Here is a 15369-nt window from a genome sequence, read left to right as displayed (position 1 = left end):
TTTCAGTTAGATTTGGAGCCAGATATTTTAGTTACAACTTTGGTACAAGTTTGTGCTTTTATTTCAGTTTACTATGTTTCTTTTTTATGGTTAGTTTTATTACTAGTTTTAGTTAACTATAACCATGATGTGCTCTGAAGAAAGGACAGTTACCAGCCACATACAGTATATGGCTGGCCTCTGTCTTTTACCACCCACTACGGACACAAGAGGGCAGCAAAATACACAAAATACAAATGATCCAAGTATTATGTTGAACAGACTCATGAGCTTCCCATTTATTTATTGGTGTTAACTATTAGTATACTGTATTTGATAATTATGTGCTCTTATTGCCTTAATTGGTCAATTGTAATTTTGTTGTTTCAATTTTTCAGTTTTCCGGGGTTGTTAAAATCCCTTAACCGTGTGAGCCATCTGGGTCCCTTTCAATTCACCAAATGAGATCCAGATGATTTCTTAAGTTTAAGATTTTGACAAATTAATTTCTGTTTGGCTTCTGCGCTGTTACAGGTTGGTATAATGTTCCTTCAAATCTAAAACTATGATTTAAATTCTCAGTAAAACTGTACTGTAACAAAACAAGATTAAAGTGTCTTAATAATGCTTCATATCAGCTACACAACACTTTTTTGAATACTGATTCATGCCTGTGTAAGCTTTCACGTGGTGTTCCTGTAATAAGTCATTGATTTTTTGGTGGTTTCAATTTGTGTCAAAATGAATTAATTAATGTATTTATTTATTTAACCTTTATTTACCCAGATCAATTGAGAACAAATTCTCATTTACAGTGATGACCTGGCCAAGAGACAATAACACTATATACAAGTCTATACAAATCACATAATCACAATAAACAAACAACATGAGTCGGTTTGAAACATCACAATATACATAATATATACAACAGCAGAAATCTATGTATAGTAGCAGGGTCAGAAAAAGCAAAAGTCAGAAGTAAGTGCACTAATCAGAAACTGTCTTCTAATGATGATTTCCCTTTCATCTTGATCCATTGCATAGTTTTACAGAGATATGCCTAACTCACATCAGAAGTTTTTGCAGTGGCAGCTGAGTGGCTCTCTCTATGCTTTTCACCCTGTGCACATCAAACTTCAAATTCTCAAAATTCAGGTTTAAGGAAGTACATATCTATCTATCTATCTATCTATCTATCTATCTATCTATCTATCTATCTATCTATCTACATATATATATATATACATCATATTAAAATAACAACATAAATTTGTAATAGCATGTAATAATGTCATAACAATCGTTGGGATGTTTACATGCTTTGATGAGACACTGAACTCATGATTTTACCTGTGAAATGGTGTTAAATAAGCTTTTTCCACATCAAGAGTGCAATCCTTGCAGTATACTGTTGTATTAGCTGGCAACAGACAGTAGTTGTGTTCATTAGTTTTAAGGTGGTTAATGTTTTTCTAAAATATTATCTGGTGTGAAAATAATTCTTTGTTGGTTGATCTATCTTTTATGGAAGTAATGTTGAAGCAAAATTTGTAACTACATAAATAAAAGCACAATGAGGTCATGCCATTGAAAACACAATCATTGGATAAGAGGCATATTTAATTCTCAAAGCAATAACAGATGACATTGCTTTGAGCATGAACACTGGTTATTTATTTTGACGTCATTGCTTATGTTCAAAAAGACCTGATGGATAGTATGATAGATGGAACAAGTAATGGATGAGAAGTATGATCGAACAAGTAATTTGCAAATGTGTTTCATGACTAGTAATATAATTATGAAACAATACTGAATAATATGGTCAAAACATAACAATGACAGGAATTAACTAGTAACTGTATAAGAATTAGACTATTTGCCACTGATAGTGTTCTAGAGAAAAAAAAAGTGGATCCCTTCTTATTGCAGAAATAGACACTGTGTTGCCCGGAACATACTTAGTTTGCATGTGCATCATGCGAAAATGAACTTTTGTCACAAATATTGTTCTTTAAAAAAACATAAACTCACCACAACTGTATAATAATACACTAAGTACTTGGGACCTTATTTTTTTGTCTCTGTTAAACTCCAACTGAGTTATAAAGTAGAAAAGGATTCTGCAGTTTTATGATAATCTACTTAACAGTTCCTAATGATAAAACAGCCCCAAAACAGAAACATTTTCAGTGACACAAAACAGATTAGGTGGGAGAAGAAAATCTTGCCACAATAGTGGAAAGTTCAAGTTTGCTGAATAAATGTACTGATAATACACTAGAATGGAAATATTTTTTTGCTGAACAAGTATTTTTTGCTGAAAAAGTATATTACTTTTTCCCGGATTTCTTGTGTTTTCAGCCCGTAGATTATTGGATTCAGTGTCGGGGGGAAAATTAATGTCGAAACCCCTATGAACTTCCTTAAATGTGGCGAAATGCCCCTCAATCTGTATGAAATGATGGTGAAAAGACCTAGACATTCCAGCAGGAGGAAAACAGTTAAATGTGTCGCACACGTCTGCAGGGCTTTGGCTCTTGTATCGGATCTTTTGCTCCTGAAACATGCAACGAGAATCTGAAGATATGTGTACAGAATCATTCCATTACCTACCAGCTGTGTAAGAGCGACCGTAAAAAGCCCATAAATGTTATTGATGGTTGTGTTTGCACAGACCAGACTCAGCAAGGAGGGATTGTCACAGTAGGTGTGTGTGATTAGAGATTTGCAGCGAGGTAAACGCAACAGCAGGAAAAAAAGCACACCCATTAGAATTAAATTAAACAGCCACACTAGTGTGATTATTTTCATAATGTGGGCATGGGTCATAATAGTGTTGTATTTCAATGGGAGACATATGGCAATATACCTGTCATAAGCCATAGCAGTCAGAATGAACACAGCACCCAACCCATAGATATGAATAAAAAAAGCCTGGGCAACACAAGCAGAGTGTTGCATGGTCTTGGTGTCCGACAGTATTTCTTTAATCACCTGTGGAAAGAGTGCGGTGGAGCCTATAAGGTCGTTGATGGGAAGGTTCAGCAGAATCATATACATTGGCTGGTGCAGGCATTTGTTCAGGACGATGGTGAGGATCAGAACAAGGTTGCAGAGAAGTATAATCATGTAGCTTAGAGTTGCAAAAAGAAATGCAGGAATGACACTTTGAGAGGAGAGGTTAAAGCCTTGCAGTGTCAAGACAGACGATGTGTTGTAGAGGTCGCCCATTTTTTATTCTATTCCTCCTGAAAAACCTAAGAAAATGATCAATATTATCATTATTTAGTAGCATGGGAATTACTTCAAATTCATAATACATTCAGCAATAATGTGGAAAGATTGATAGAGACAGACAGTAATGTGAAAAGAATACAAATTCTAGTCAAATTTTATGAGTAGCCATAAATTATGATTAGCCATAAATTGTCCAAAGGAATACATTCTGGTAAGGCAGTGAAGAAAGATCTTACCAAATGAATGCAGGCATAAGCTCACACCACTTTACTTTGTGTCCAGTGCCTCCAACAGCACACACATCTCAGTTAAATATGACATCTAAATTACGATTTGGGGTTACAGTTTTGCACTAAAAGAAAAATACACAGTGAAGGCATATAGAAGTAAGAAGTAAGATTTCAAGCTGAATAAATATTTGAGTAAAAAACATCACTGTACCCTCACTACCCAGCACTGACAATAACAACTGGTAATGGTTTAGTAGGGTTTGTGGCTTTATAGGAGTAAATAGGAGTAGACTCCTTTGAGATCATACAGCTGATCATTAGATTGTTATGGAAATGACTTGAGCGTTGTCTCACAAGGGGCCATGTTTTGGAAAATATGAAATTCAATAGGTTGTATGTTTTGTTACATGCTTTGTGACATCTGGCTTTGCAAGAGGTAGATGAACCAATATATATTAAATACAACATTTATTTTAACAACAGGGTATTCACAGACCTGTAAAAAGTCTAAAAAGTCTTCAATCACATTCTCGAAATTTAAGACTTTAAAAGTATTAAAAGCTGTTAAATGCAGTTTGTAGGTTTTACATTTTAAGGGTTATGGTTTTCTTTTTTATACAGTTATGTTGTTGTACAAATGGCTTTCCTTTTGTTGGCAGAGCAAGCTGCCAACAACTCATTATCAAACTCTGTTGAAAACTTTTGAAAATTATGTTTCATATTGTAGGTTTCATGAAATTAGAGTCAGTTTGGTAATGACAGAAAATAAAAACCGACCTGCATTTACCTGGATTTATCTTCACCTTTTCTGAGTCCACAATTTCCTAATCATTTCCTAGAAGGAACTGTTAATTTCTTGGGAAGTTTCCTGGAAAGAACCATGAAATTATGTAGTACTTATTTAAGCAGTCCGTTTGGTGGAGTCAATAAGATACTGTAAATTTCTGCAAAAAAAGTACTGCAAAACTATTTATTGGAAAAATACAAAAACAGAGGTCAATTTGGTAACCCACACCAGTAGTTATTTGTTGAACGTGTTAATTTTTTTTTTTGTATAACTACTACATCATTTCATGGTTTTGTCTTGGAAACTCCAAAAGAAATTATCAGGTACTTAACAACTACCAACTACCACTGAACTCTTTATCTATTTCCCCTCTACTTAGTACATAATGTAATGGTTCTTTCCAGGAAATTTCCTAAGAAACCTGGGGACATCATGCCCAATGTTCACCCAGGGACATCATGCCTAATGTTCACCCAGGGACATCATGCGTAATGTTGACTGCGGGACATCATGTAGGTGTGTTGACCCAGAGACAATATGCCTAATGTTGACCCAGCAAATGTAATAATAATGTTAATGAAAATGTTTATGAATAATCTTATGACATAGTGCTTTGTGTTAGAAATGTGTTTTTCTCATCTTCACAGGAATACACTCTCCACAATCCAGCAAGTGCTGAGGGAAAGGCTGGGAGAGGATTTTTCTTGCACTTTCTTTTGGAAAGTTCACATTGACATTTTAAAACTTTTTATAATCTACACCCTTATGATACAATGTATACTCTTTTATCTACAGGGCATTATGAATTTTAAAATGACCTCATCCATTGAAAACAATTGCATTTCTATTTTTCTTAATCTGCAAGCTTGACTCAAACACATCTTTTATCTTATCAAGCTTAGTACAATTTTAATATACTCCGTTTGATAGACTTTATGCTTTTCATTTTAGCCTCTTATGTTTCAGACTATGAATGTTAGTGCATTTGCATTTAAAAACTTTTCAACACACTGAAAAGGTTTGCTGTCACTCAGTTTGGTTCCGCATTTCTAAAACTGCGTGATGTACCCACTCTAATATGGCCTGTTCTGTCCTGGCACAAGTTCTTTTCTGGCTTTCAGTGTAGTATTGTATGTACTATTTTGGTCCTTTGGCCCACAATATTTGTCAATATGAACAACTCTCTTCCAAAGGTAGATAATGTAGTGAATTACAGAATGTTTTGTGTTCTGATCCTGTGTTTGTTTCTTTATATTCAAATGAGCTTCATTTTATTGCAGGGTAGACCTGAAATTCTGCTTGTAATCTCTTTAAATCATCCTGGCATTATTCTCACTGACTATACAAAATATCAAATATGCATAGACACATACTCAGCAAAGTTTAATTTGCCGCTGAGATTACTTTTATTAACATTTATCAAAGAAATCATAACAGTTCCACACATTAAAACAATTTATATATTTTTCTTTTCCACATGAATAGTTCATCTTTTATTTCTCATGGACTATAAAAATATCAAATATCCGTAGACACATGCACAGACATTAAATTTGCTATTAAATCATTTTAGTTGCATGTATTACCAAGGAAATTACTAAGGTTGCATACATATAACATTTTTCTCCCATATTTTCAGTTCAGTTCTTTTTCATTTCAGTTCCTTATCTCCAGTGAGATTAGTTTACATTCTCAACTGTCATAACATAAATTATATGATAATTTTCCTCATACATCTCAGCAGTTTTTCCATTATGTCAGGATCTGTCATTAACATGATTCATTTTCTCTGTCTTTCCTTCACATCAGTGCCTGTCATCATTTTCCTCATCATATATTAATATGAGAAATTACCTCAGCTGTTGCACATGATCCTTAATATTTCCAACCATATAGGTTATGGTAATTTTCATACATACGTATGAACATAGAGAGAGATATAGAAATGTGTAACTTATTCACATTAATTGTTTTTATTTTTACATGATATGGCAAGTATTCCAACATTATTTTGCCTGTACAAAGAGGCTTTATCTCTGCTGGACTTTGATGTCAAAATGAACACAGGCTGTGTCCATACAACACAACATGATGCATTGATTCATAATGTTGCCATAGAAAAATAAAGGTTTGATTACCCCACCTATTTGGGAAAGGTAATAGATACAGCACAAAAGCCAAAATTCAAGGCTTGTGCTTCTTGTTACTACTGGCTTGATCACACATTTCTTTTGAAGAAGACCATCATACTTTGCCTGAGTTCTTTTGTTTTCAGTCCGTATATGAGCGGGTCCAAAAAGGGGGGGAAAACTAGAATTGACACACCAAGAACCCTTCTCATGTAAGGGGACACACTCTCAAAGCGGTGAGAAATCACTGAAAAGGCAGAGTTGACCTGAAGGATTAAGAAAACTACTAGATGTGTGCCACATGTCTGAAGGGCTTTCCTCCGGGCGTCTGACTGCTTCGTCATTACACAAGTACGCAAGATCTGGATGTATGTGTACACAATCACTGTCAGTGATCCACCCAGCATGAAGGCTGTAACAAATAACCCATAGTAGTTGTTCACACTAGTGTCTTCGCACACCAGCTTCACTAATGACGGATTATTACAGTATACATCCACTATATTTGTCCTGCAAACTTTGAACCGTGTGACCAGACCAAGCAGTAGCAGGATCAACGAGAAATCTATGAGCCATATGAAAGTAATAATTCTCACCAAGTTATTTTGAGTCATGATAGAGTTATACCTCAAAGGAAAACATATAGCAATATACCTGTCATACGCCATGGCAGTTAAGATGAGTAAGTTTCCCGAACCGTAGAGGTGAATCAGCAGAGCCTGAACGTAACATGCAGGGTAGGAAATCGATCTGCTCTGTGACAAAATGCTGAGCACGAGCTGAGGGAAAAAAGCAGTGGCGCCCATCATGTCGCTTATGGGCAAGTTGAAGAGCAGGATGAACATGGGCTTATGCAGCTTCCTATTCATGGCAATAGTCATTAATACCAGCAAATTGCAAAAGAGAATAATTACATACGTAAGGGTGCCAAAAAGGAATGCTGGGTAAATATTTGAAGGGGATAAAGTTAATGATTCCATTGTCAGCAAAGCCCCACAAGTAAGAGAGCCATTTGTACACATCATTATTATGATAGTATGTTGTTATTGCTGGTTCCTCCTGTTGAAAAAAAGAGTGATATTTCTCAAAACCCTTGCACAGTGCACAATCTTAAACTGAAACAATATCATCATGCTTACAAAACAAGCAGTCTTAGATTAATTGCAGTAGGTTAATTTGGCTGTCGTCTCTTATCTTACCTCTTGCACAGTACGGTATGTTAAGCCTCAACAACAGTGGAACTGTAACATAAGATGTGCCGTAAAAGACATGCTCTTTTATTGGCGCTGAAGCACAAGGACAACCCATCAGATTGCCCAAGAGTACATGCAGAATGTTTTTGTTGAACTGAAATAGTGGGTGAAAAAAAATGCTGTTTCAAAATAGTTGCCCATAATGCCACTTTTATACAAGACTAACTTTTTAAAGACAGAAACATAAATGACAGGCAGAAAGAAACATTTTCTACAAAATTTAGATGTCCTTTAAGAACGTGTTGAGAACTTACAAAACAGATGCCTTGTTTTTCATTTGATTTTCTATAAATTTTCCAACTAGCTTGGCACCTCCCTTGTTGTTTAAAAGCGGCCCTCACACCCTCCTATTGCTGAAAATTTTCTCGTGTTGACAGAATCAATGAAGCGAGCGAATAAACTTAGTAATCTAGTAAACTTGCTACTAGGGCTGAGCGATAAAACGATAACGATATTAACTTATACTAAATATAAATATAACACATGCTCGATATAATGGTCGATAGAAATCATTGCTTGGTTGGTTAAGTAAGCAACTCCACACAGCGGAGAGAAAGTCTTGGAACAAAGTTTAGGTTACACTAAAGACCTGTGAGAGAAGCTCTGGTGCTGTTTCTTCATTATTATCTATGGAAAAGTTGTGCTTTCAGCGCTTACAACCCAAAACAGGTACCTCACCTCATTTTAGCGCCGTGAGTGCTGGACCTGTTCTCTCAACTTTGTCTGAAGCGCACCGTTTATCAATGTCACTTCAGAGTTATTAACCAATTAACCAATGAGGATGAAGCAGGGGCGGGACCAAGAGCCAGTGCCGTTTTGTAGCTAACGTTAGCTAGGCTACCGTAGCTAGTCTAGGCTTGGCTTAACATTTATCATAGCAACAACACCCAAAGAAGTCGTCTCAGCTCCCTGCTCCAGCGCTCACGGGGCGCTGCCAAAGCGCTCAGCACCAGCGCTTCAAGCACAGTCCTGCCTCACATTGCGGTGGCCTAGTTGCTGTACAAATCCTACATGTGCTTTATGTTTTGGTTGCTGAAGTTGAGAAGAGTGGTGGAAGGAAGGCAAAGAAAGAAATTAGTTCACTATTCGAGCGTCGGCTCAGAGGGACTCTTTGTAAAGTATGTGAGTTGCCAGATTTTAGATTTCAGGCATTCAATATCCTATTGATTAGTTATGTAAATGCTGTATTTTGCACAAAGGATATATGCTGACCGGAAATGACTACCTTACATTTGTTTTTTGGCAGGCACTTAACAGTAGACCTCATTTTCATGTTCTCTTCTGATTGAAAATAAAAAAAAGCCTCCAAATAAGATTGGTATATTCAGCTTTCATTCAAAAGGTAATTTTTAAGCCTGACCAAAATGATTTAGTTTATATCGTGATATATATCGATCTCGACTGATTAAAAAAATGTTATATCGTGATAAAGATTTTTGCCATATCGCCTAGCCCTACTTGCTACCTACCTCTTCACTTGTCATTGTGGGACATGTAACCTGCAATGGGAGAAAGTTCTGTCAAAGCAAGGCTGGTAACTGGTGAGACTTCGCCACCGGTTAGCTTAGCTATTAGCCTCCGTAGTGGTTTGTGCAAGTTGCTTTGCTGTGAGCTTCTTTACAAATGTGCTGCAGTTCCTGTCGGCCTCTAGTGGTCAGAAAATTTTGCTTATTCCAGCTTTAAAGCTACAGTAGGCTATACAACTTTTCACCTTTAGTTCACAAAGTGTTAGCTAGTCCTGCCCTCCTCGCTCACTTGGTCAAGTTCCCATCCAAACACTTGTCACTCATCTTGATGAGCTGTCTACTTTGCATCTAGGCTGAAGCTGAGGTAATCAGCATCTGTTTAGGGATTGAAGAAGCAGATGCTGAACGCAGACAATCTGCAGTAAAAAACAATGCCAATGTTTTTGAATGAGTTTTGTCTGCTGCACGTTTAACTTCACTGTTCTTTCTAACTGCTTCCCACCATTGCTGTTGTTGTTGTCATGACTTCCCTGCGCTGTGCCGCTAGCCTCATCTTGATAGCCAAAAAACAGCTCACCACTTGCCGTGCTCGATAGAACGATAGAAAAACGATAGACACACAGGGTCACAGATACACACAGACTGGTAATATATAGTATATCCTTTTTATTTATTGTTATTTTAATGTCAAAAAAGTTGCATATTGCAGCTTTAAATTTTGTGCTGATAGATAAGTAGCCAAGTGCAGTAGAGTGGGGGCTCCACCGTTCCACCGTATCCCACATATGAGTATTTTTCTCAAAAAATAAAACTTCTGCTCAATGTGAATGATGCAGCCAAGCAGGTCAGCGTTCAGCAAGGGGACAAGGCACAGCCAGGAGACAAAAAAAAACAAAACTCTGCAGCCAGATGATGATCGGATAAAAAACAGAACCTCTAAGAATATTAGAAAATAGATTTGCAAGGTGTAGAGACAATGAAAAAAGCAGATAAGATAAAGCTCCAATATGCCACTTTTCTGACACTAAAATAACAATAGATAAATAGGATATATTATACATTATCAGTCTTGGGCCATGTACCATTGTTTCTCTTTTCCTTCCCAGTGGTATAAAACTATTATAAAACCGTCCTTAAATCGTCAAACAAATTACCTTCAGGTTCCACTGCAATACTGAGGCATAATTGCAACAGCATAATATTCATAATTGTCTTGAAGTGTCTGGGTTTCTATTTGACAAAATATGGTTTTCAGAAAGTGAGAGCCTATACTGAACATATTTAATCAGAAACATCTGTCATTATGTTATATATTTACAGTTCATTGATATACACCTTCCTGACAAAGAAAACTTGTATGCTGATATTTGATATAAGCCTGAAATAAGAGAATATTTTCTCAGTAAGAATAACAATTTTGGATCTCCTGTATCACGCAGCCAAAGATCTCTCTTTGCAGAATTAAGGTTGTTTATACTGCATTAGCTATAGAAATACATATGTTCAGTGGTAAACCAGAGGATGACAGAATATATGTGATCTAGCAAAACTTGAAAGGTGAAATTCATTATATTCTGGCTTGAATAAGTTGCACTTTTGTTAATTTGTTTTGATTAGATGATATGAAAGAGAAAATTGGAGTCTATATTGCACATTTTGTTTGTGAAACGTACTGAAAACATCAGCATTCTTTGTATGTGTTATGCTTATTTGTGTTTGTTTTGGATTATCTTCATGTATGTATACAATTGCAGCACGAAGTGGATCTAGAGTTTATTGCGTTGTACACTCCCGGCAGGCTAGGCACCTCAGAGTAAATGATACTTGAATAAAAATAAGTATCAACATCACTGCCAACACTACAGAGTTCGCTCTCCTTTATAAAAAATAAAACAAAACCTCTCATTAAATGGGGAGAGGAATAGACTAGAATTCCAGAGGCAGTTTAACTGAACACTTTCAATAAAAATGTAATTAAAGGAATTGCATATAACATATGTATGAGACTGTAATACCTCAGGTCTGCCCAGGTTCACATAACAAACACAGATGTACATACTAATACAAACACAATACAAGAGATCACAATGAAAAAACATTTTATTCTAAAGTTGTAACAAGAGTACATAGCCTATTAACATGTTCTAAAGACTACCTTGAAGTAACAGCCTTATATATTAAAACCATATTAACACACATACAATTAGTCAAGTTTTAACACTCTTAAAACTTGCCTGTCTATGTTCCCCAAGTTATACAAAATCAAAACCTTTTTTTTACTTTTCCATCATGTTGTATAGAGTAAAAAAAATGATAGTTAATCTACAGCATAATTTCCAGCATTTCCACACAAAAATGATGTTTCTAAATGGTTCCTTATTGGGTTAAATGCTTGTTGGTGTGTTTTTTTACTGAACCTTTGAAGCACCACTTGCCATTTGAGATTCAATCAGTCTTTTCATATAGAACAGACAGGTTTTCAGTGGTTGTGGTACTTGAGTGATTGTTATGGATCCATGCATAACTGTTCATATCCATCAGGTTCCAAAAGTATCTGTTAAGGTTCTTGAGTAGATGGTTCTTGCATCAAAAGGAGTTATGTTTTACAATGGTAATGTGGTCTAAGCATCTGCAGAGGAAGTAAATTATCCATCAACAACATTTTAAAACCCTGGGTTAAATCACTCTGTTTGGTTCCATCAGACAATATGAATAGTAAACCTTTTTTTTTTTCAGTGATGGGAATAAAGAACATTGTTTTGCACAGTATGATGTTGGTTTTCCGTACCTCCAATTGGTCTTTCACGGTGGTTGTGAATCAAAAAGGTTACACTGTTACAGTAAGCTCCTGTGTATGATGACAAAGATTTAGACTGACACTTTATTTTCAAAGACTCTCAGGAGAGTGCTTCGTATTTCACTCGTATTCAGCCCATAAACAATCGGATTCAGAAGTGGAGGCACAAGAAATATTAGCATGCCCATTATCTTTTGTAAGTCAGCCGAGACGTTTTTGAACCTGTGTGACAAAATGGTGAACGTCCCCACAATCTCAAATATGATGAATATGACCAACTGGGCAACACATGTGTTCACAGCTTTCGTCTTTGCCTCAGACTTCCTCGTGACCAGGCAAGTGATCAGAATCTTCACATAGGAAAACGTCTGAACGGACACACTTACAAGTTGCATGACAGCTGTGTTAAACAACCCGATGATATTATTGATTGTGGTGTTGCCACATGTGAGCTTCAGGAGAGATGGGTTGTCACAGAACACATTCATAATAGCAGATTTACACCTGGGAAGCCTCGTCTGCAAAGAGAACAATGATACAATCAAGACAAAGTCAAGACCCCAAGCCAGAGAGACGATACAAACGACGACTCTGGGCGTCATTACTGAGTTGTAGCGTAACGGCATACAGATGGCAACATAACGGTCAAAGGACATCGCTGCAAGAATAAACAAAACTCCTCCACCATACATGTGGAGCAGGAAGCCTTGTAAAACACAGAGAGGATAGTAAACCTTATTTGTCCCTGTCACAATGTCTGAAAGCACCTTCGGGAGCATTGCAGTTATGCCGATCAGATCATTGAGCGGAAGACTAAACAGGATGAAATACATGGGCTTGTGAAGGTTCCTCTGCAGAATAATTAAAGTCAACAAGGTCAGGTTGCAGAATATGCCGAAAAAGTAAATAATGATACCAAGTAGAAATATAGGATACTTTCCTCCAGGTGGAATAATAAATGGGTCCAGGCTTAACTCAGAGCTGTCACCAAAGGATCTGTTTTCCATATTTACTTAGCGGTGTTTCTGAAAAAGCTAGGAGAAAAAACAGTCATGAAATCACAGTATTGTAAAGCAAGTAAATGTCTGAAGCAGTTAAGAGTTAGGCTACATCTCCTGGACAAAATATGAGATGTCACTTTGAAAGTGTTGCTACATAAAATGTTCTGAATTGCCCTGCCCATCTTGCTGTCTTTAATATCACCACAAGACTTGTTTACATCACCTTTTTCCTCCTCTGGGATGGTGGGGGGTTTTGTGTAAGTCAGATCAATAATATAAGATTACATGACGGTTTTGATTTAAAATCCTTTTAATCCTTTTTAATGTTTACCTGAAGTGTGACACACATTTCAATCATAGGTTAGCAATCCACTATGCTTCAAAAGAGTGTGATATGTTAAAGATATAATGGAAGAAGTGGTTTATGTTGGTGTGATATGGATTGGTTGGATTTGGAAAACCATTCAGAAGATGGGTTCAGAACCAGCCAATCTACATGTATATTCTATCTAATCTTTGTCATTTTCCTTTCTTTTTGAGTTGTGGCTAAATAAGGACAGTTAGTTATGGATATATACACAATATTGTTATTGTTAAAGGCCCACTTTTTCCTCCTTACAATGCTTCTAACCGTGAATTACTTCGGCACTATTGCTCAGTCCAGGAGTGGCATAGTTTGGAAATGTGATATTCTGTTCTATTTTCCGATACACAGGATGTGATGTAATAATCCTTTTGGAGGGAAAACATCCAATCGGCTGGCAGTACATCTTTCAAAAGAAAGATGAAATGATGAAAGAATGACAAGTTCAAGAATGGCAACTCCAACTAGGTTAACACAAACACTGAGGCCTTATTTCAAATAAATAAAGGAAAACAATATCCAAGCTTAGTCTGATGAGAATGGTTTTATGTGGCACCTTTCTCAACTTCAGTAGAACAATAATAACCCTCTCTTCATGGGTGCAACACGGTCCAGTTCAAACATTTCGTACATACATTTCTCAACTAAAACGCTTCAAAAAAAAAAAAAACCTTACAGAATCCAGACCCTGGTTATGGTAAGAGGTGCAAGGAGGATTTGGAATGAGGTTATTCTAAGCCACTATACCAACATACTAACAAAACCAATGTACCAGCAAATATACTACCAACAACCAGGGGAAGGTTGTTGGGAATGATTTTGTGCACCAAACCAACACACTAACCAACACACTAACAAATTACTTTATAAGATGTGTTTTTTAATTTATTTATTTATTTATTTATTTTTGCCTTTATTAGATAGTTCAAAGTTGAGAGAGACAGGAAAGATTGGGAGAGAGAGAGGGATACAATATTTAAGAAAGAAAGTCTGCACACCATAGCTCCCTTTATGTGGGGTAGACTTACTTTCTTAAATATTATATCACTTCTTGGTCCAGCACCTGCCTTGAATGGTACTTACAATAATTGCATCAGTACAATAAGCTTATTCCTAAATCACCAACATTAAAATCAGCTAATAGTGTGGAGCTCAGAGCTGCTGTGCCAAAGGAGGCCATGGGTGCCGTAAACCACTCTAACAAGCTGCACTGCTTGGGTGAGGGCAAAAGAGCTTATAAGGCATTACAAGCCTTTGCTAACCTACAAAAAAAACATGAAGCCTAGCCTAAAGCGACACAGCCCCCCTCCCCTCTCTGAGTGCTCACAATACGAGCAGAGTCTATAGTGGTGACAGGATTCTGATTCAGCAAATACTGCAGAGTGCAAACCTGCAGGATCAAGTGGTGGCTGCGATATGGGCCTCGCATGACAGCTGATTGTCTGGGATTACAATGTAATTCTTGTCAGTCTGGGCAGGCGACACTGTGGTGTTGTCAGTGGTGATGGAGAGGTCTTGCAGAGAGCAGGATGTGTGAGGGAGAAAGAGCGGCTCAGTCAAGGTTGAGCTTGAGGTGGTGGGTGGACATTCGACTGAGGAAGTGTCAGAGGAAGGAAAAGAAAGGAAGAATTGACTGTTGTCAGCATAGGAATGGCAAAAGAAGTTGTGGGATGTGATGACAGAGCCAAAAAAAAAGTCAGTGTAAGTGTAGTCAAATGTGTATAAGATAAGAGTGGTTACAAAAAAGTTGTTTAAGTCTTTAATTTACTTTTTAAAGTATACTTAAGTGTAAAAAGTATATCAACGTAATGGAACTGCAAGTATAAGTATACTTTTTTTGTTACTCCTTAGGACTAAATTGACCCACTTTTTAGGCTATAAAAGTACAGTAACTATACTTCAAGTATACTTAAGTCACTGTACTTAAAGTATCATTAGAAGTATAGGCCTAAGTATACTATACTCAGTACCTTTTTGCAAAAGTATAAAGTATTCAACAAGTATAAAAGTACAAGTATAACTTTAAGTACTGTACACTATTCTCAAGTGTACCTTTTGCAAGTACAACAAAAGTACAATAATATGTATATATAATATATGTATACTTGCTCTCTTTTTTC

General features: G+C 36.6%; 3 protein-coding genes across 3 annotated transcripts; all 3 read right to left on the bottom strand.

Moving 5' to 3' along the window:
- Window positions 1-2262: 2262 nt before the first annotated feature.
- Window positions 2263-3216, bottom strand: LOC139647645 (olfactory receptor 52J3-like). The gene has a single exon (XM_071523579.1). It carries the CDS (start codon window positions 3214-3216, stop codon window positions 2263-2265), a length of 954 nt encoding a protein of 317 aa, XP_071379680.1.
- A 3241-nt stretch (window positions 3217-6457) lies between these two features.
- On the bottom strand, window positions 6458-7390 carry LOC139647668 (olfactory receptor 52B2-like). Its single transcript, XM_071523609.1, has one exon. The coding sequence runs from the start codon at window positions 7388-7390 to the stop codon at window positions 6458-6460; it is 933 nt and encodes a 310-aa protein (XP_071379710.1).
- Window positions 7391-11955: 4565 nt separating this feature from the next.
- On the bottom strand, window positions 11956-12891 carry LOC139647679 (olfactory receptor 52B2-like). Its single transcript, XM_071523625.1, has one exon. It carries the CDS (start codon window positions 12889-12891, stop codon window positions 11956-11958), a length of 936 nt encoding a protein of 311 aa, XP_071379726.1.
- Window positions 12892-15369: the final 2478 nt, after the last annotated feature.

This window comes from Centroberyx affinis, unplaced genomic scaffold, assembly GCF_046629955.1.
Source record: "Centroberyx affinis isolate AG114_WGS23_722 - 3 ecotype Tasmania unplaced genomic scaffold, CSIRO-AGI_Caff_v1 ptg001095l_1, whole genome shotgun sequence".
NCBI classification, from domain to species: domain Eukaryota; kingdom Metazoa; phylum Chordata; class Actinopteri; order Beryciformes; family Berycidae; genus Centroberyx; species Centroberyx affinis.
The sequence above is the reverse complement of the archived record's forward strand: the minus strand, read 5'-3'. Positions and strand labels throughout refer to the sequence as shown.

What these genes read in the sequence shown, in the direction of transcription:
- LOC139647645 (XM_071523579.1), bottom strand. Translation starts at nt 3,216, where the DNA reads ATGGGCGACCTCTACAACACATCGTCTGTCTTGACACTGCAAGGCTTT.
- LOC139647668 (XM_071523609.1), bottom strand. Translation starts at nt 7,390, where the DNA reads ATGTGTACAAATGGCTCTCTTACTTGTGGGGCTTTGCTGACAATGGAA.
- LOC139647679 (XM_071523625.1), bottom strand. Translation starts at nt 12,891, where the DNA reads ATGGAAAACAGATCCTTTGGTGACAGCTCTGAGTTAAGCCTGGACCCA.